This window comes from Pipistrellus kuhlii, unplaced genomic scaffold (genome assembly GCF_014108245.1).
Source record: "Pipistrellus kuhlii isolate mPipKuh1 unplaced genomic scaffold, mPipKuh1.p scaffold_m20_p_18, whole genome shotgun sequence".
Classification (NCBI taxonomy): Eukaryota; Metazoa; Chordata; class Mammalia; order Chiroptera; family Vespertilionidae; genus Pipistrellus; species Pipistrellus kuhlii.
The window spans coordinates 10,927,373-10,949,441 of record NW_023425493.1 but is presented as its reverse complement, the minus strand read 5'-3'; the positions used below and the strand labels follow the sequence as shown (position 1 = coordinate 10,949,441).

The following is a 22,069-nucleotide window of genomic DNA, read 5'->3' as shown; positions in this document are numbered from 1 at the left end:
GAAATTAAACACCCATCCGATAATATCACTTCTCCATCTTTGTATTATCAGCATTACTTATCTGGATCATGGTTACTACACATAATCAGAAAGAGACCTATTTTCACGCCACTTTCCCTAACCCCACAGACACAGGGAGCCCCACTTCACGGATGTGACCAGCCATGAAGTTATGCAGGCAGGAAACAGTACCACGGGGTTAGGCTCCGCCCATAGCTCAGAGAAGCTTCTAAACAAACATGGAACATCGCTAAATTACTGCCCTTGCAAGGCCTAGCTCTCCAGCTCAATGAGAATCACTAATATGGCTTGACTCATTACATTTGATTTCCCACCATCTGAATAGTCCCAGTGCTCTCATCACAGTAGGGACAACGGTTTGTGGGCTTCATGGCAAAACAACAGCGCAAAGACTCACCGTGCCAAAGGGCCACCGAAACAGAGGCTGGCGTTGTTATTATCACGCATCCGTTCAACTTACTGGTGGCAAATGTATTCATGTCAGGCAACGTGGATAAGAAATAACCCTCCCCGCAGTCCCTGCGTCTGTGAGCACAGAAGAGACCACATTTATACGGCACAGTAGCTTTGGAAAACAGCCTCTGGTTTTGAATCCAGGACGGAAGCCGAGATCTGCTTGGGCGCGTGAGGCAATGAGAGGAGAGTGATGAAACGCTACTGTCGAGGGCATATTACACCGTTTAGGCAGTGAGAAATTCATTTGCTAAATGGATTGAAGCCTGAAATCTAATTAAATCTAAAAGTGATATCAACCTGAAATGCTAATAAGTTCACGCTCAAATTGTATACAAGGAAGCTCGGCCTTGTGTGCCTTTAATAATGCATTACCTGGCTAGTTTTTTTTCTGTATTCATTAAAGCTGTGCAGCGACGTGATGTGAATTGTTTCTACACTCAACTCCGTATGCAAACACCTCCATGCAGGCAATTGGCTCGGCCGCATCCCCCCTCCCACTCACTCCCCCTCCCCCCACGCCCCAGTCAAGGTGCATGAAGTGTGGTTCTCCAGGGCCGTGACCGTGGCTACAAGAAGGAAACTCAAAACTCAGTAAGAAAGCACACACACCTTTTATTCAGAAAAACGGAGAAGTGGTTTTCTATCTAACTATTGGTACCCCATAATTAAAATAAATGTGTAAGACTAGTCATTCAGAACGCCAAGTGCTTTGTAGAAAATAAAGCCTCAGGCGGCTCAGTGCTGGCTGTGGTCAGACAGGCACGAGCAGCACTGGGAGCAGGACCCCCGGTTCAGCTCTCTGGTGGGCGCTGCCAGCAAGGCGGTCAGGTCCCAGGAGTGGTGTCCAATTTGCAAAGTGGGAGGGGTTGAGTGTGCTGGAAGGTTCTTCCTTTTTTAATTGAGGTAGCATCGGTTAATCACATTTTATAAGGTCCATGTGTACAATCATACAATTTGACATCTGTATACTCAAATGCGTGATCGCCAACAAAGGTCTAGTTTCATCCAGCACCATACATCTGACGCCCTTTACCCATTTCGCCCGCCCCCAAAACCCCTTAGTAACCATCAATCTGTTGTCTATATCTATGAGTTTCCTTTTCATTTGCTTGTTCGCTTGTTACCTTTTTTTTAATATTCCGCATATGAATGAAATCCTACAGTTTTTGTCCTTTTCCATCTGACTTACTTCACTTAGCATGACACTCTCAAGCTCCATCCATGTAGTTGCAAAAGGCAATATTTCATCTCTTTATGGCTCATTAGTATTCCACTGTATATATGTGTCACATCTTCTCTTTATCCATTCATCTGTTGATCAACTCAGGCCGTTTCCTTATCTTTGCTATTCTAAATAATGCTGCAATGAGCATAAGGGTGCATATGTCTTTTTAAATTGATGTTTATTTGAATAAATACCCAACAGAGGAATTGATGGATCATAATGGTAGCTTTATTCTTAATTTTTTGAGAAACATCCCTTCGGTATTCCATAGTGGCTGCCCCAATTTACAATACAATTCCATCAACAGCATACAAGGGTTCCTTTTTCTCCACATCCTCTCAAACACTTGTTTTTTGTGGCCTATTTTTACAAGTTTTGTTGTTGCTGTTGTTGTTCAGTTGCATGAGTTTGGTTTTTTTTTTTTGGTTTTTTTTTTTTAACATATTTTGGATATTAATCCATTATCAAAATATCATTTACCAATGTCTTCTCTCATTTGGTTGGTTGCCTTTTTTTTTTTATCGTTATTGATGATCCTGTTCACTGTGAGAAAGCTTTTTAGTTTGATGTAGTCCATTTGTTTGGTTTTGTTTCCCTTGCAATTGAAGTCAAATCCACAAAAACATCGCTAAAACTGATGTCCAAAAGCTTAGTGCCTGTTTTCTTCTGTGTATTTTAAGGTTTCAGATCTTATCTTCAACCAAGTCTTTAATCCACTTTGAGTTAATTTTGTGTATGGTATAAGAGAGTGGTCTAATTTTATTATTTTGCATGTAACTCTCCAGATTTCCCAACACCATTTATTATAGAGCCTTTTCTTTATCCATTGCGTTGTTCCTGGCTCCTTTGTTGTAAATTATTGTCCATTTATGTGGAGGTTTATTTTCTGGGCTTTCAATTCTGTTTCATTGTTCCGTGTGTCTGGTTTTCTGCCAATACCATACTGTTTTATTACTATAACTCTGTAATATAGTCTGAAATCAGGGAATGTGAGACCTCTGGCTTTGTTCTTTTTTTCCTCAGGATTGCTTTGACTATTCAGGGTCTTTTGTGGTTCTATACCAATATTAGACTTACTTGCTCAAGTTCTGTGAAAAATGCCATTGGAGTTTTTATAGGGATTGCATTGAAGAAATAGACTGCTTTGGATAATATGGACATTTTAACAATGTTAATTATTCCCATCCACGAGCATAGAGTATCTTTGTATGTCTTTGTGTCTTCTTCAGTTTCTTTCAACAATTTCTTATAGTTTTCAGGGTACAGGTCTTTCACCTCCTTTGTTAAGTTGATTCCTTGGTATTCTATTGTAATTGTAAATTGAACTGTTTTCCTGATTTCTCTTTCTGATAGTTTGCTCTTAGTATATTAAACACACACAGACACACATACACACATACACACACACACACACAATAGATTTTTTATATTGGTTTTGTACCCTGTAACTTAATTGTATTTGTTTATTATCTCTAGTAATTTTTGGGGTAGTCTTTATGGTTTTCTATACGTAAAGGTTTGGGGCATGCTGACTTCAGCTGCTGCTTGTTTAAGAGATTTTAGCAGTCTGAAGCCTGAGCCAGGACAGGCCATTCGTATGGTGGCAGTGCCAGGCATCAGTAAAAGCTCCCAAGGAAGTCCCTATGACCCATGTGAATGTGAATTACTGATGACTCAAGCACCTTACAGTCCCATGTGGCCATTGTCCAGGGAGTCCACAGTCAAGGCATGTTAGGGAAGAAGAGCTGGAGGAGTCATCTAGCCCAGTCCAGTGCCTCTCTGATTTTAACGTGTAGCAGGTCTTGTTAAAAGGCAAATTCTGACTCAGTGGGTCTGGGGTGGGACCCAGACTCCTGCATTTTTCACATGTTCCCAGGGCAGGCTGATGCTGCTGTTCCTCACACCCCACTGGGGATAGAGCAAGGCTCTTACTAAAAACAGGTATGTGTTATATTAAACCAAAATGCCAAATGCAACACAGTATGGTATGGCAGGTCCTGGCCTCCAAAAGCTCAGTGAGCTGGACACAACGGCTGCACTAACACATAGAATCCATGTGTTAGAATCCAGGTAATAGAATCCATGAATGAACAAAGCACCATATCACCAGGCATGAGGGAAGATCTGAGTGTGTGCTGCTGTTCCTAGTATCACTGTGTCGCTCTTACTGTTACGGTTGTGAGGCTGTCTTAGAAGTTCTTCCCTCTCAGCCCTGCATCCCGGCTCCACTTCCACGGTAAGAGATTAGGATGTTGTCCTCCAGCATCTCCCTCAGAAAATCCCATCTCAGAGACACAAAGCTGTCAACTTCTCTTTCATATCCAAGTCTGAATCAGATATCTTTTCTTCCTCTAAGTTTGCAACTTTCTCCCTCGTCTGATATCAAAGACGTGGCACAGTGTCTGATATAATAATGATAGTAATTAAGAAAGGCGTGCATTCCTCGATCGTTGCAAGGCAGATTCGTTCTCAAGAAAGCTGCCAGCAGACACAATATTATGGCACACCACGTAATGACTCTTAATGAGAAAACTAGGGGGATAAAGAAAACGGTACTCACGGTGGGCACACCTGTGGGAGGTACCGCTCGGCTGCCAGATCAAAATATATACTTGCAAATTGTGCCGCAGAGACCCGGGGATCTCAGTGTCAAAGGGGAGTGACCATTTGTTCATTCAGCAAAGATGTCCTGAGTGCCCATTGTAATATGCTAGCCGGTTTGGCTCAGTGGATAGAGTGTCATTAAGTGGACTGGAGGGTCCCGGGTTCGATTCCGGTCAAGGGCATGTACCTTGGTTGCGGGCACATGCCCAGTAGGGGGTGTGCAGGAGGCAGCTGATTGATGTTTCTCTCTCATAGATGTTTCTAGCTCTCTGTCCCTTTCTCTCCCTTCCTCTCTGTAAAAAAAGATCAATAATATATATATATATATATATATATATATATATATATATATATATTTTTTTTTTTTTTTTTTTTTTTTTTTTTTAAAGAATGAGATCTGATCATTGCCCTCAAAGTCTGGCTGGGTGTAAGGGAAGAAGCGATTACTGCAGAGTGTGACTGCTGCCATGAGAAACACGGAGTATTTCTCTAGTTCCAAGAGGTATTTATTATAATCTCTCCCTATTCCAGAGAGAGATCGCCCAGTGATAGTTGGTGGAGCCTGGGTTCGAGCCAGGCAGTCAGCCTTCAGGTGTGGGCCCTCCATTTGCAGACGCCCTGGGCTTTCTCGCACGGGACTCCTCACACTGAAATCCTTTCAGCCTGAGAGTGTGCTCAGTGACGTGCGAACCGAAATCCTCTTCCACAAGGAGAGAAAATGGAAAAGAGGCCAGAGTAACCGTCTTTGAAGTAAAAATAAACCCAGGGAGCCAAACGTAATGATGGCTCGTAAAACATGCCTTAACATGCTAGTCCCCGTCCTTTTTGATAGATGCTAGTCTGTGTTTGGAGGAAAAGGTAAGGGGGTTCTGAAATAGGGATGCTAGAAGAAGAAGTATGGTTTCTGAGACCACTGACAGGGGGTCTTGAGAGAGAAGGATTGGGAGGTAATAAAAATATGCAGCAGCCACAGACTGTTGGCAAACAGTACTCTGCAGGGGGTGGGAGAGGTCACACTGGTACCTTCCAGGCACCCCCCATTTCCATTTTGAAATCCGTGCCTTCCACATATTACTACCACTACCCCTCCTCCCCCCGCCATCACCTTCCACCTCCCCAACCAGCCTTCCTATCAGCCCTTTCTTTCCTGGGAAATTAAAAAACAATCAATGTAAAGCTTACTTTCCTATCTGTCGTTGTGCTTTTTAGCTAATATGTTGGTGTCTACAGTGTGCCTGCTCGATTCACTGCCTTAGTATATGACCTCACTTAACCCTCGAAACAATCCCACAAGACAAATACTATGATGATCACTATTTTTTTATTGATTTATTGATTTGAGAGAGAGAGAGATCAATTTGTTGTTCCTCTTATTTATGTATTCATTGATTCTTTGTGTGTGTGTGTGTGTGTGTGTGTGTGTTTGTTAATCTTCACTGAGGATATTTGTCCCATTGATTTTTAGAGAGAGTGGAAGGGAGGAGGAGAGACAGAGAGAAACATCGATGTGAGAGAGACACATCTTTTGGTTGCCTCCCTGACATGCCCCAACTGGGGCCATGCCCCAACTGGGGCCAAGGATCGAACCTGCAAACAAAGTACGTGCCCTTGACCTGAATCAAACCTATGCCCCTTCACTCCAAGAACTGACACTCAAACCACTGAGCCAAACCAGCCAGGGCCATTGGTTGATTCTTGTATGTGCCCTGACCAGCAATCGAACCTGCAACCTTGGCATATCAGGACAACACTCTACCCAGTCAGGGCTTGGTTAGCCCAATTTTAAAACCTCAGAAAACTGAGGCAGAAGGAGGTTATATAATTTGCTCAATCACATGGGTAGTGGGTGGGGACCTGTAGCCATCCCCACCCAACGTGGCTGGGCCTCACAGTGATGGAGCTGGCAGGGAACGAAGACATCTCCTCATAGCAAGAGTCCGCCTTTCACTCAGCACATGAGGAAATTGGGGCAAGCTCCCTCCTCTGAGGGCAGAGCCCGTGACGTCTCCATCTTCGTCTCCACCCTGGGCTCAGAGCTGAGCCTTTCCTCAGCCACTCCCCTCACGGCCACTGCTTCCACATGGGCCTGCCCTCAGGCTGATCTCCGTCATCTGTGGCTTTGTTGGGTTTTCAAGAGCAAAAAAAAGCAAGAAGCTATCACTTCCAAAGGGCTCCATCAGCCCTCCAATAACCCCATGAGGCAAGTGTTGTTATTATTATCTCCATGTCAGAGATGAAAAGATTGGCCCAGAGCACTGTGATTATTTGCCCAAGCCACACAGTAACTGGCAAGCTCTTAAATACTAGGCGGCCTCCCAAAACAGGGAACTCTGAGTAACAGCACCTTTTCCATCTTTTCTCCTGTAGGTTCGTGCTGCCCCTGCTTTCCACCCAGCAATGCTGGTGGGCACAGGGTACGTATATTTCACCAACTCTGCGCTCCCCATCCTGCCCTGCAACCTGAGGCTAAACATGACTCAAAGGCAGGGTTCACGCAAAGCCAGCATCACCACGGGCCTGGACCAGCTCTCCACCTAGGATAAGGTGACCAGACGTCCCACTTTTGGCGGGACAATCCCAATTTTTAACAATTTGTCCCGTGTCCCACGGCATTTTAAAAAAGTTCAAAAGATTTAATATTCTTTCCAAAAATAGGGACTTTTTTAAAACTCTGAGGGACAAGGGACAAATTGTTAAAAATCGGGACTGTCCTCCCCAAAGCGGGACGTCTGGTCACCTTAACCTAGGAATTTAAACTCATGCAAGCAGGGGCTCAGTCTCCTCACATCCCCAGTCCAAACTGTCCCCGTATTTTAAGGTCCAGCAGCCACCAACAGTGCCCAGATTTCTCAGGGATAAGCAATGATGCATGAGTTTTTCTGTGAACACCTGAGAGCATCATAATTCAAGAAATGCAGAGGCCGAGCTGTGGAATGCCCCTGAGATAACTGAAACAGACCCATAACTCACCAATGGCCCGAAGAAACTTTATCTCTTTGCACCCTATGATTCCATAGCTTGAAATCAAGTCTGGGGCACATGATCAGATTTCTAATTTGGAACCTTGGACACGCAACGTCATCTTTAATGACTCCTGGCGAAGGATGCTCATTACAGATCTCAGCCCGCTGAAATTAAAATATGAAACCTAAAAATTAAGCAGGAAACTCTCAATTTCTCGGATCCATAAGGCCACAGAAAAAAATCATACAAGTAGGAATACACATACTCCTTAGGGTTTTGTTATGTCTACAAATATTTAAACAGAAATTATATGCAAGAGAAGAGCTAGAAAAAAATAAAAATAAATAAACCCATCAGAGATCCTAACCTTTAGGTTTGGGCCATCTGGGTGAACAGCAATTTTTCATGGCCAAATTGAACTATCGTGTCAGGCAGCATTACCCCTCTGCTGATGGCCAATGTCATCCGTGATGTACAGCTCAGATTCCTCTGATAGGGCAGGCTGCCGCCTCAAGTCCTCTCTCACTGCTGAGTGGACTGAAAGACAGTGCAGTCAGTCAGCACCCTGCCCAGAGTTTAAGGCTCCTTTAATATGGGAGACTCGCCCTAACCGGTTTGGCTCAGTGGATAGAGCAGACTGAAGGGTCCCAGGTTAGATTCTGGTCAAGACATGTACCTTGGTTGTGGGCACATCCTTAGTAGGAGGTGTGCAGGAGTCAGCTGATCCATGTTTCTCTCTCATTGATGTTTCTACCTCTCTATCCCTCTCCCTTCCTCTCTGTAAAAAATCAATAAAATATATTTTTTAAAAATTAAAATAAAATAAAATAAAATGGGAGGCTAAATATTCGTCTCCCATCATCACTTCAACACCCCATTCAGGGGGGATTTTCTAGAAGTCTGGGTAACCAAGAAACAATCTCCAGAGATTGTTTTGTAATCTCTTTTCTGAGTGATGGGTCCATTTCATTATCTCAGGGACCTCCCCATCCTCCCTGGCCTTTGTGTCACTGTAAGAGTGGCTGCCAGGGCCCAGCAAAAAGATGAGCATTTCCAGCTTTCACATCTGCTCCTGACTCCATTTTTTTTACAGACCTGAACCCAGGAAAAGGGAGCAATTTTCTGTCTGCAGTGAGGCCTCAACAGGTGCCCCAGAAATATTAGCATAAATTTAGGTGTAAATAGAAATTACAAACTCAACACTTCATTTTCCCTTGACATACATTCTTACAGAGGAAAATCAGAGAGAGGGGGACGAGGGGAAGTAGAGGTCTATGCTACCAGTCCCTGAACATGTACATGGTATACCTCCTCCTAAGGTAGGGGTGTCGAATTGAATCAGAGAAGGGGCCAAAATCTAAAATCCAGCCTAAATCGCAGGCCGAATGGTTTACTGAACAGTCATAAACTGTCATTGTGATGGAAACGCAGCGGAGTGCAGTGATGACAGTGCGGTGCGGGCCACATTGCAAGGCCTGGCGGGACGGATTTGGCCTGCGGGCCTTGTGTTTGACACATGTGTCCTAAGGGTTAAGGAGAACCTGCAAATAACACAAAAGATAAACTATGAGGTTTATTATTTTATTGATTAAAAAAAAACATCCTTGCCAACCCAGTGTAGCTCAGTGGTTAGACATTGACCTATGAACCAGGAAATCATGGGTCAATTCCCAGTTAGGGCACATGCCCGGGTTGTAGGCTCAATTTCTAGGGAGGGTTGGGGGGGGGGGGGGTCATACAGGAGGCAGCCAATCAATGATTTTCTCTCATCAATGATATTTCTATTTCTCTTTTCCTTTCCCTTCCTCTCTGAAATCAATACAAATATATACATATATTTTTTAAAACACCACTTCTTCTGAGCCTTAACTTATGCACTGCAGCTCAGAGGGACTTAAAATATCTTCCTGCCGGGCCACCGTGACTCAGTAGTTGAGCGTCAATCTATGAATCAGGAGGTCATGGTTCAATTCCTGGCTGGGGCACATGCCTGGGTTACGGGCTCAATTCCTAGTGGGGGCCAAGCAGGAGGCAGACAATCGATCAGTGATTCTCTCTCAGCATTGATGTTACTATCTCCCTCTCCCTTCCTCTCTGAAATCAATATATTTAAAAATCCCTTCCTTAGCAGAAACCGGTTTGGCTCAGAGGTAGAGCGTCGGTCTGCGGACTGAAAGGTCCCAGGTTCGATTCCGGTCAAGGGCATGTACATTGGTTGCAGGTACATCCCCGGTAGTGGGTGTGCAGGAGGCAGCTGGTCGATGTTTCTCTCTCATCGACATTTCTAACTCTCTCTCCCTCTCCCTTCCTCTCTTTAAAAAACCAATAAAATATATTTATAAATAAATAAATAATAAAAATCCCTTCCTTAATCCAGTTACTTAATGTGGAATGGCCCCTGTGTAAAAAAAAAATAAATAAATAGAAAGAAAGAAAGAAAGAAAGAAAGAAAGAAAGAAAGAAAGAAAGAAAGAAAAAAACGAAAAGAAGGCCTAGGTGTTGCTAAATATAATTGGTAGACCAGAAAACCCTTCAAGGAACTAAAACAAATGTGAAGTGGGAGGGGAGTCTGAGCCATGAATGGTAAAGGAAGCCAGGATCAAAGCTGAGATCACTACTAGGAAAGACCGTGTGTAATTTCATCACACGTCCCCGTGAGCCTCTCCCTTGGGAAACAATCACTCCCAGGGGTCACCCCAGAGCCTCCCCCTCAGAGCCACTTCCATTATTGCTCTCTTGCTCGCGTGTAACTGAGAGGGTGGAGAGTGTTTTAACCACCTGGGACTCCGCTCTTGGAGTCCAGTGCTAACCGAGAGTGACAGAGGTCTCAGCAGACCTGCTCTCTCAGCTCTGTGGTGTGTATAAAACCGAGGGTCTCGGGCAAAATACTAAGCAATAAGGTAATTAATTAAATTAATAAAGAACAACTAATCTTAAATACAGTCAACTGTGTAAATTGCCCCTTGTGACTGTCAGTGTGCTGGTATTTATGGACAGGGAGCCTGGGGTCAGCATGCCTGCTCAGGTTTTTCATGATGCCAGCGGACACTGGAGAGGCCCTTTAGAAGAATGAGCTTCCCAAGAAATGCAGTAGTGCGAGCATTCACACCAAGGAGGCAGCGGCAGGGGCTAGACGCATACCAGGCACATGTGGCGTGGCCCCAAATCATGCTGAGCCCTGACCCACTTATTCAGTAAATTACTTCTACAAGTAGGTCAAATGTTACCAGGGCCTTCCAACCACTCCCTGGCCCCATGGCTGGAGAGATGCCCTTTGGTAACCTTGCCATTAAAACTGGGCAACCTATGACATTCAATAAAGTGATTGAGGACAGATCCAAGCAATTACTTGACATTTCTTGCAATAACCAGATGACATTTCTAATCCCAAAAAAGCAAACTGGACCAAACACAAAATGTGTTTTTGAAAAGGCCTAAGTACCGTATTTTTCGGACCATAAGACGCTCCGGACCATAAGACGCACCAGTTTTTAGAGAAGGGAAATGAAGAAAAAAAGATTCTGAAACAAATAGTGTCCTAAAATATATTTTATGTGCATTAAAACCCAACATCACAGTCATAAACACATGTAATCAACCCTGTAAAGTAAACAGCAGCATTTAGAACCATTTTAGAGCCGGGCAAGCACACAGAGACCACACAGAGCCGGGCAAGTAAAAAAACTTTTTTTTTTAAGTATATGTGTAGGCTATATTTGGACCATAAGACGCAGGGACTTTTTCCCCCCACTTCTGGGGGGGGGGAAAGTGCGTTTTATGGTCCGAAAAATACGGTAAGTCTAGCATCCATAATAAGTGACTATGGGAAACCAGGGTGCTGAGTATGAGCCACACCCCCTTCCTAACAGCAGCAGTAGGCACGGCGATAGTCCCTGAGCTCTTCCCCAACCTGTGTCTCCGCTCTTCTGCCTACAGGGGTGAACTGTAAGATGAGCCAAAATGGCAGCTCTGAGCTGGGCCAAGAGTACGGTGAGGTCTGTTGGAAGCCGCCCATGGTCCTCACTAGCAGAGAGGTGTGGACAAGCAACCCGGAAGGCTGGTCAACCTTGAGACTCTGAGAGGTCAGAGCCAACCACCCACTGTCTAGCTGAGACAATGGTAGCTAAAGCAACTTTGCAGATTGGCTATTATTGGAGTAGCCTGCCTATAGGCTCTGGGTGTGTCCCAGAGCCTCAATAAAAGGGATAGCAAGGCCAGAGCGGGGTGGAGTCCTTCCCCTTGAGTTGGGCTCCCGCCTGGCGCCCAATATTTCCAAGTTAATATTTTCTAGTCTCTTTCATTTGCGTGCGACATCTTCCAGAGCAGGGGTCCTCAAACTTTTTAAAGTGGGAGCCAGATCACGGTCCCTCAGAGAGTTGGAGGGCCGGACTATATGAACTACTAATTCCTACTGTAACACCTCGGCTGCACTCACTGCCCAAAAAACCTGGCGGGCCGGATCAGACTCCTCTGCGGGCCGCATGTGGCCCGCAGGCCGTAGTTTGAAGACCCCTGCTCCAGAGCTTGAGCCCTGAACCTGAACCCTGAAACATGCGGGACGTGGGAGGGGAGGGGGGTACACTCGCAATTGGCAGCCCAGCGTGGGGCACTCGCAGAGGTCAACGGAGGCACCCGGAGAGCAAAGCTGAAGCAGCACAGACTCCCCGGAAGTGCAGTCCCCACCCTGGGGTCTTACATTAGGTCTGAAATTGTTTGCTTTCTAAAGGGATTCTGTGCCTCCTTGAGGGATTTGCAGTAGAATACTTTAGTAGTTCATTTCCAATTCTTTTGTGCATAGATTTTTACAGAGTGCTCCTACTGGGCAAAGTGAATTACACCAAAGCATCAAAATTCAAACATACTGGAGGGGGGGTGGGGGGGGAAGAGGCCAACAAGGTGATCTGGAGGACAATGATCGGAAACAGCAGGGGATGAGGGATCTTTCCCAAGGAAGACTCCAGGCCCGCGTGGGGATATGGAGCACAATTGAGAAGAGCAAGGAAGTGTAGAACACGCATCTATCTACCCATGCACACCAAGTACGGGAATAACGAAAGAGTGAAAGCTAACAGTGGTTAACATCTACTATGTGCCAGATGCTTTAAATGCCTGAGCTTGTTTAGGCTTCACAACTCTTGGAAATGGGAATTACATCATTATCACTTAAGAGACAAGAAATGGAAACTTGGAGAGATTTAGTTCATTGCCCCAGATCTTAGAGCTAGTCATGGCTGACAGCGGCCCATGCTACTATCCTGAGTCTGTTCTCTTACTGGACAGTCCCACATAAACAGATGTCCTTCTCAGCAATAAAATCATCACTATGGAACAGCATGTCCCAAGTTAGGTAAGGGAGCACTTTAGACATAACCCTTGATGCGTTTGGACAGACCAGGTGATTTTCTCATCTCACGTGGCATCACAGACTGACAATATTTTCAAGAGGTCATTCTCTGAGATGAAGAAACTGAAGTGCCAATTGATAGATCCTCCCTTCCTCCAGTTAATGAACAGACATAAACCCCACCTGCGGCCAGACATTCCTGATCTCTGAATCACCAATCAGCACCTGCCAAGTACCCTAAGCCCCCGATTCCTAAGTCCCTAGGTCCCTAATCACCAACCAGCGTGTGCTGAGTGCCCTATCCTTAAAAGTGCTTGTACCCCGGCTCTTGCTCTCTTCTGCCCCCTCTCTCTGGAAGCAGCCGACATGGGTACTCTTCCCTCCAATAAAGCCTGTGTCCTGCCATCCTGGTCTCCTGCCCTTCTCTATTTAATCTATCACCAACTGGGGCTTCAGTGAGGGGCTGAGACAGGATGGTGGCCCAAGCTCTCTGAAGCTGACCAAGCCTCAGCTCCTCCACAGGACCTAGCATCACCCCTGCCGAGGGCTTAACAAACCACTGACCTCCACATGCCCGTGAAGCTGAACATGGTGCTGACGCAGCGAGGGAGAGGCGGCGGCGTGAGGCCATCCAGGCGCATGAGCAGAGCCGGGATGCCGAAGAGCACCAGGTACTTCACGTAGAAGAAGAGCACCTGGGCCAGGGCCAGTCCTCCTGGAAGACAGAGGGGCCGTGAGACGCGGCGAGGGGACGGGGAGCCAGCTCCCAGCAAAGATGTCACATCCAGGAGCTGCGCCTCCTGCTCACATCCCGCCACCCACCCCTCTTCGTCCCTTCCGCACCCACATTTATAAAGTCTCCCACCTTGGTTTTGATTAGGGAAACTTCTGGATTAACAAATGAGGTAGGGGGGCCTGGCCGGCATGGCTCAGTGGATGAGCGTCAACCTATGAACCACACAGTCATGGTTCAATCCTTGGTCAGAGAGCATGTCTGGGTTGTGGGTTGGATCCCCAGTGTGGGCTTGCAGGAGACAGTGGACCAGTGATTCTCTCTCATCACTGATGTTTTTAGCTCTCTCTCCCTCTCCAAAATCAAATTAAAAAATCAACAAATAAGGTGGGGAACACCCAATGCAATATACAAATGATGTATTCTAGAACTGTACACTTGAAGCTATGTAATTTTATTAACCAATATCACCCCACTAAATTCAACTAAAAAGAAAAAAGCTAAAATAAATAAATAATCACATATATAAAACTCCCTTTATTATTGGGACAGGTGATAGGATCTCTTAGCAGTCATGCTTCTGCAGATAACTAGAAAAGGGCACTAAATATATATATATAGCATTAAAAAAAAAAACTATTAGAAAGAGAAATTCCTTCCTAATTCCTTCCATCCTTACAAGTTCACAGCCACTAGGATGATGAGAATCAAAGAGTTAAATCAACAAAGGTTAGCAAAGGTGTAGAGATACTGGGATCATTGTAGACTGCGAGCAGGATGTAAAATGGTGTGGCCATTAAAAAACAACAGTTTGGGCCGAAACCGGTTTGGCTCAATGGATAGAGCGTCGGCTTGGGGACTGAAGGGACCCGGGTTCGATTCCGGTCAAGGGCATGTACCTTGGTTACGGGCATATCCCCAGTAGGGGGTGTGCAAGAGGCAGCTGATTGATGACTCTCTCTCATCAATGTTTCTAACTCTCTATCTCTCTCCCTTCTTCTCTGTACAAAATAAATAAAATATATATTTAAAAACAAAACAAAAAAACAAAAAAAAACAGTTTGGCCGAAGCCGGTTTGCTCAATGGATAGAGCGTCGACTTAGGGACTGAAGGGACCCGGGTTCAATTCCTGTCAAGGGCATGTAACTTGGTTGCAGGCATATCCCCAGTAGGGGGTGTGCAAGAGGCAACTGATCGATGACTCTCATCGATGTTTCTAACTCTCTGTCTCTCTCCCTTCCTCTCTGTACAAAATCAATAAAATATATTTTTTAAAAAACAACAGTTTGACAGTTCTTCAAATGATTAAACACAGAGATACCATTTGACCCAGCAATATACCCAAGAGAAATGAACACAAATGTCCACACAGACACCTACCCTGAACATTCATATCAGCATTGTCCACAACAGCTGTCCATCCACAGATGAATGGATAAACAAACTGAGCTCTACCCACACAGAATATTATTCTGCCATAAAAAGGAGTGGAGTGCTGATGCATGCTACGACATAGATGAATTTTGAAAACATTATACTAAGTGAAATAAGCCAGAAACAAAAGGCCACATGTTGTATGTTTTCATTCAGATGAAAATCCAGAGCAGACACAGAGGCAGAAAATGGATTAGTGGCTGCTAAGCACAGGGTTGGTGATGGGGGTGGGGTGGGAGTGGAATGATGGGAGGGTGGTAGTTAAAGGATCAGGGTTCTCTTTTGAGGTGAAAAATGTGCTAAAAATTAACCGTGGTGATGGTTGCACGTATCTATGAAAAAACTAAAAGCCGGGAAGAAATCAGCTATATATCTCTGTTTGAATTTTGATGCTTCCGTGTAATTCACTTTGCCCAGTAGGAGTGCTCTGTAATCTCTATGCACAAAAGAAATGAAAATTAACTCCTAAATATTCTATTGCAAATCCTTCAAGGAGGCAAAGAACTCCTTTAGAAAGCAAAGAATTGCCTCTCTAATGTGGCCAACAAATTCAGAGCTTCCTACTTCTTCAACTTTGCCTAAGAGAAAGATACACCTATTTTATGTCATCTAAGAAGTTATCTGTACACTAAGTTACTAGTGCACAACAATACGGTAGTGCTTTAAGGGGTGTTGGGATTGGAGGGGTGGGGGCAGGGAATAGTTGGTGTTTTAAATAACTGGTGAAACTTGCTACCCTTCACAATGCCACATTGCCAAGTAGGCATCTCTCCCATTCCGAAAGCATGCACCATGAAATTACCTCACCCCACATGGAGTATCTGTAATTGAACAGCCAAGTTCACGGTAGTAAATCCCGGAGTAGCTCTGGGTTCATACTGCATTAATTTTATATAACCTCAGGATTCAAACCCAAGGAGAAACTGTATTAAAAAATTCTTCTTTTCTACTGTGTCTTCACGAACATTAGAATGTTTGATGCCACCAAAGAGTGGGAAAGGAAGAGAATCGTGTGCTGTCTGACATTTGTTTGTGTTTCCAGTTTTCAAAATAAACCTCAGATGTCAGATGTCTTATCCTTCTCCCCTCACTGAGATGGAGAAGGAGAAGAGGCAACTGCCTGGCTTCCTTAGCATTTCATTACCCAGACATTATCTCAACAACAGCTGGTGTTTAAACACGGAGCTGAAAAGCCCCCCGTGACTACACCCACTTAGGAGATAGGTCCTTAAAACTTAACTCTAATGTTCATCCTCAGAGCTTTAGTCTGTCCTTGCCATGTAAGAACAACTACTTTTCAATCACTTTCACCTCCCCTCTCTTCACTCACTCTCAAGCCCCTTGCCAAAGCTCTTCTTATCACCATAAACCCATACAAAACTCATATACCATGGTGAAACACCATTCAATAATGATTTTTTTTTTAAGTCATCTTTTTGGGCTCTTTCAAAAAAAAAAAAACAAAAAAAAAAAACACTCTTGCCTGGCTGGTGTGTCTCAGTGGTTGAGCATAGTTCGGTCAGGAGGTCACAGTTCAGTTCCCAGTCAGGACATACGTCCAGGTTTCAGGCTCAGTCCCCAGTGTGGGCCATGCAGGAGGCAGCTGATCAATGACCCTCTCTCATCTTTGATGTTTCTATCCCCCTCTCCCTCTCCTTTCCTCACTGAAATCGATAAAAAAAATTTTTTTCAAAAAGTCCTGCTCAAATAAATACCTTCACAAGGAGGCATGCTCTTTGCAAAACTTAACCACCACTCTATTTCCTAAGGCGAGGCATGGTGTAAGAGCAAAAACAAAGGCCCCTCAAAGGGTAAATCCTCAGGTAATTCTCAAACCTGATAGCATTTCAGGGGGGAAAGTCTAAGGAGGTTTAATCTATGTTTGTAGATTTTAGCCATGTATTTGTTTAATGTAGAATCGTTACATGTTCCCTCCGCTATTGTGATAGCGCTTGAGGGATGCGAAAACGATTTTAAATGTGTCCATTATAACAGATATAAAAACAGCTTCTGCTTCTCTCTCAGGATATGAAGGTTGCACTCTGCTCACCTTCCCTCTCACAGGAGAAAGGTCTGAAAGCAGGTTGTGTCCAAGGCCCTGGGATCCAGGTGGATGGTTACCGGCCACCCATTCACTGTGAATCCCAGATGCCTGTGGCTAATACCGACACTCCTCCTAAACTCCAACACTGTAGATGAGATCACCCCTGACCTCTCCCGCTTCACCTCCTGCCTCTGGCCCCGGGGCCTCAGGAAGGTCTAAAGAATGAATGAGTGGGTAGTGATTGCTGCTAAGGCACAATGAGGATTGTTGAATTGATTTGAATTAAATGACCATCATTTTCTCATTGATCACAAGTTGGGTTGAGGACAGTTCGCACTTAAAAAACACTTTCACAATCATTGAGCCCATCTAAACTCCCTTAATATGCCTGGTGCTACCAAAGTTGATGACAATTCTGGACTAGAACACTCAGCGTCTCTCTCCTAATCAAAAGTAATTCATTAGAGCAGCGGGGGTGGAGGCAGACATCACCTAAATCTGAGAGTGCAGGGGAACTGGCCCGGAAGTGGGCTGTTTTGAAGCCAGGAGTTGGCTAAATACAGGAAACCTCAAGCAATGGAGCCTGCAGGGCACAGGGTGTGAACCAGCCCACTGTAGGGAATGGGGAGTGAGGGAGGGGAGAGGGGAGAAGGAGTGTGCGCCCATAAGCTATCAGGTTTGAGAATTTATAGTAAAAGACCTAAGAAACCAAGCAAGAAAAGGAGATGATTTGTGTTTATAAAAGATCACCCTGTAAGGAAACAGGGGGCCGCTTTGTTCCTGAGAGAAGACAGACAAGAGGAGACAGAGAAAAGGACAGAGCAGTGTGGCCGGGGACCAGGGCCTGAGTTTCAGATGTGGCAGGGGAGTCAGGGCGCTCCAACTGTCAATTTTAAAATGTCTGTGCGTCTCTATTCCCATTGCACATCCTCAAGCACACACACACAGCTCTATCTGAACAGATTTTTGTTTGGGGTGTGTGTATGTGTGTGTGTGTGTGTGTGTGTGTGTGTGTGTGTACAGATCAAGTAAAAGAACCAAGTACCATGTGGTAACCAGGGCAATGCAAGACGGTCCCTAAACAGAATGAGTCCCACAGCAGTAAGAGATGAGACAGAGGAGGCCATGGACTGGAAGTCTCAGGAGAGCCCTGGGTTCTGCTCAGCCCAGGGGACCAGAGGCCAAGTCCGCTCTACCTAAAAGTGAAGGGGCCGGTAGGTGACTCGCTGCTAAAATCCAGTGACACTCTCATCTACAGCCCCTATATAAAAACATGTTCTACGTAAAAACTGAAAACAAAGAGTAGATTAACAGATATATTTTTTTTTTATTTTGCAGGAGAATTTCCTGAAAAGAACTAAAGGGATAAAACTCAGGGACACCATGGAAACTGGAATAAGAATGGCCGCTTTGGTAGACCACCTCTCCCTCTCTGGTCAAGAAACAACACCCCCTCCCCACCCCCTGCTCGACACCTTGTAAATTCACCAGGAGAGGCTGGACATTAGGCTAATAAAATGTTGTCCAATTTGAATTTGTCAGATGACTACCTGGCTTTTACTGCCACCTCCTGGCCCTTTCTGGTATGCCCATCCTGAACCACTGATACTAATAACCACCCACCTAATAAATCAATTTATTACATTAAAGAATCTCCAGCCAAGCCTGGCCAGTGTGGCTCAGTTGGTTGAGCATCATTCCCTGTACCAAAAGGTCACCTGTTCAATTCCCAGTCAGGACACATGCCTGGACTGCAGGTTTGACCCCCGGTAGGGGGTGTGAAGAAAGCAACTGATTAAAAGTTTCTCCCTCACATCGATGTTTCTCTCTCTCTCTTCCTCTCTCTCTAAAAACATCAATCAAAATATATATATTTTTTTTAATAATCTCTGCCCTAACCGGTTTGGCTGAGTGGATAGAGCAATGGCCTGCGGACTGAAGAGTCCCAGGTTCGAGTCCGGTCAAGGCTATGTACCTTGGCTACGGGCACATCCCCAGTGGGGAGTGTGCAGGAGGCAGCTGATCAATGTTTCTCTCTCATCGATGTTTCTAACTCTCTATCACTCTCCCTTCCTCTCTGTAAAAAAAAAAAATCAGTAAAATATATTTTTTTAAAAATAAAAAATAATCTCTGGCCAATGCAAAAAATTTCTCATCAAAATATTAGCAAACTGGATTCAACAATATATTAAAAGGATTATATATCATGGCTAAGTGAGTGGTGTATCCCCGGGATGCAAGGATGGTTCAACATCCATAAATCAGTCAAAGCAATACATCAAATTAACAAAATAAAGGATAGATGCCATATTATCTTCTCAATAGATACAGAAGAAGTATTTGACACAACTCAACACCCTTTTGATAAAAAACTCCCAGGGTATAGAAGAACCATAATAGAGGCCATAGATTAGGGGTGTTGAACTCAATCAGAGAAGGGGCCAAAATCTAAAATCCAGCCTAAATCGCAGGCCGAATGGTTTACTGAACAGTCATAAACTGTCATTGTGATGGAAACGCAGCGGAGTGCAGTGATGACAGCGCGGTGCAGGCCACATTGCAAGGCCTGGCGGGACGGATTTGGCCCGCGGGCCTTGTGTTTGACACATGTGCCATAGATGATGAACCCACAGCTGACCTCACACCCGATGGTGAAAAGCTGAGAGCCTTTCCTCTAAGATCAGGACTAAGACGAGGATGCCCATTGTCAGCACTTCTATTCAACAGAGTATTCGACACAGGAGCCTGGTGTTTTCATATAAGAAGCCTTTTCCTCTCTGGGTCAGCCACCCAGAAAATCAAATTACTCACTCGGAGAGTTGCTTAGTGAGGGAGAAATCAGGGCCAGGGCATGGGCCAGAGGACACAAATAGGTCTGGCATCCAGCTCTGAGAGATGGAAGCGTCGGCCCCATATCAGGGAGATTCTGCCATTGGACATGACAAAGCAAACTGCCGAACAGGGTTCCCTCCCAGGCACTGCTTTAAGGGAATTGTCAGGGCCTGCCTTTTGCTGTTTCCCCGTGTAGTTCTGCCCAAACCACCCCCCGTTCCCCTTGGCAGACTCTTTGCGTGGATATGATGAAAGCCTCCAGTGAAACTGCCGTCAGACCCGCAGCTCTGACCCACGGGGCCCGGCCTAGCCGTCCGCTCTCAGGGACGGGCCGTGTCCTCCCCATCTCTAAGCTGCTGGAGGCACCCCTGGCCGTTTCATGCACTTCCAATAAACCGGTCACGACAATGTCCATTTGCTGAATGATACGTTTCCAAAGAGCTTGCCCATCCACGTCACGGACATTCCCCTCAAGCACCCTTCGGGGTTCTTTGGGCGAATCCTATATGTAGGGAGCGGCTATAGGGTTAAGCCTCAGACTGACCTATTGGCAAAGCCACAAACAAGTCCCAGCTTAGAGGTCACAGCCCTCTTAGCATAATTAAGCTTGATCTTATGACTGCTCCCTAGATCTTTCCTGGGTAGCTAATGGGCTGTGGGAGGTGCAGCAAGTGCTGCCCAAACAAGTGAAATTCACAAGAACATTGTAACTACGGTGACCACTACCTTGTTTACCTCTGGCTATAAAATAAAGTCTGGATCCTTCTCTGTGGCCGCAGCCAGGCACAGAAGGTCCACCAAAGACTCAGCTTATTCTCTTCGTCTGTCTTTTCTTCATCCTTCTCCGGCCCTCCCTCAGGCTCGCCGAACCCTTGGCTGAGCTGGCCCAGGCACAGCTATGATTCTCATTTTCAGAGAGGGACAGAGATTCAGATGTTGTAGGTGGTTTTTCCGAGGTCCCAGAACGAGAGGGCAGAGGGCTTAAGACTAAAACTCAGATCTCTTCCGACCCCAGGTGAGTGTGCTGAGGGCACCTACTCTTCCCCAACGTAAGGGAACGTGCCTGATCGCCTGTGTGATCTGTGTATAACAATTATTCACAGAGTGTCAATAGCAGCTGCGTTGAGCCTGGGTGCCGGGGCACCACGACGGCCGATTTAAATGAGGCTGCTACTTCCACGGGACGTACGTTCAATCGTGAGAGACAGGCAAGGCCAACTGCTGCTGGCGCCGAGCCCCGTGTGGAGGATGGGCCAGGTGGCGTAACGTGCTGGCTGGCTATTTCTGTTTGAGTCGCCAGGGGAAGCTTGTCTTAGGAAAAGACATTTAAGCTAAGATGGGAAAGACAAGCTGTCACACGACGATGAAGAGGAAGAGCCCTCCTGCAGGAAGGGATGGCCAACAAGGAAGGGCAGCGGGCAGAGGGGAAGATGGCAGGAGACCCGTCAGGGCAGTGGGTAGGAGCCAGACCTTATGGCGTTTTGTTACGGAGGATCGGCCAGGTTTTATTCGAGTACTGAGCACCGTGGGAAGCCATCACTGCTACAGAGCTGGGCTGCTTTTCAGTAAGTCACAGCGTTCTCAACCAGCCTCTACACTCCACTCCCCAAATCCCCGAGTCTGAGTCTCAATTGGCTCACCGTGGCTAGCGCACCACGCTTCAAGTCCTGCATGAATATATAGTGTTTCCACAATCTGGTAAGAGGTACCTGAAAAGCTCAGAACACAATGTATCTTGAGGGAGGAGAGAGGTTTGTCCTGCCTGAAGACTGGTACCCCTAAGTGGTAGATTTGTAGCCCCAGCATTCATGCAAATCCAGCTGCAGGAGGCACTGGCTGTCTCCAGGAAGAGCTCAGATGGAAATGCTGGAGATGAGGTCAGGCTCCCGTCCACACCCACCGGCGGCAGCAGCTCCCTCAGGCCCCTCCCGCTCCCCCACAGTCCACTGCTCAGATGGCAGCTGACAGCTGCTTTCTCCGAACACAGACACAAAGCCCACGGCCGTCCGATGGCAAAGGGATGTTTTAAAACCCCACAAGGCGGGGAGTGGCAAAGGAGAATCAGGAGAAGAGGATGATGGGCCAAAGGTGGGGGGTGCACACCTTCTAAACAGAAATCCCGCTGCCTGGAAACACAGTCCTCACGCCCACTCTCCAGCTCTGCCGACACTAGGAATGAAAAATGGCCCTCAAGTCTGGTTTGGCAATGAGTGGCCAAAGCCCCTGACCTAGGAAATCACCCTTGGAAACCGTCAGGGATGAGGTTCAAAAAGGCTTCTGCAAACTCGTCCAAGGATAAATAGATAGATAGATAGATAGATAGATAGATAGATAGATATAGATATAGATATAGATATAGATATAGATATAGATATAGATATAGATAGATATAGATATATATAGCTAATATG

General features: G+C 45.6%; 1 protein-coding gene across 7 annotated transcripts in view; it reads right to left on the bottom strand.

Moving 5' to 3' along the window:
• The window catches only part of HHAT (hedgehog acyltransferase), a 180,569-nt gene that overhangs the window by 95,524 nt on the left and 62,976 nt on the right, over positions 1-22,069 (bottom strand). For all 7 annotated transcript variants that reach the window (XM_036442637.2, XM_036442641.2, XM_036442640.2 and 4 more), the window contains exon 8: positions 13,179-13,329. In XM_036442637.2, coding sequence (XP_036298530.1) covers positions 13,179-13,329 — 151 coding nt within the window. The remainder of the gene's footprint in view (positions 1-13,178; positions 13,330-22,069) is intronic.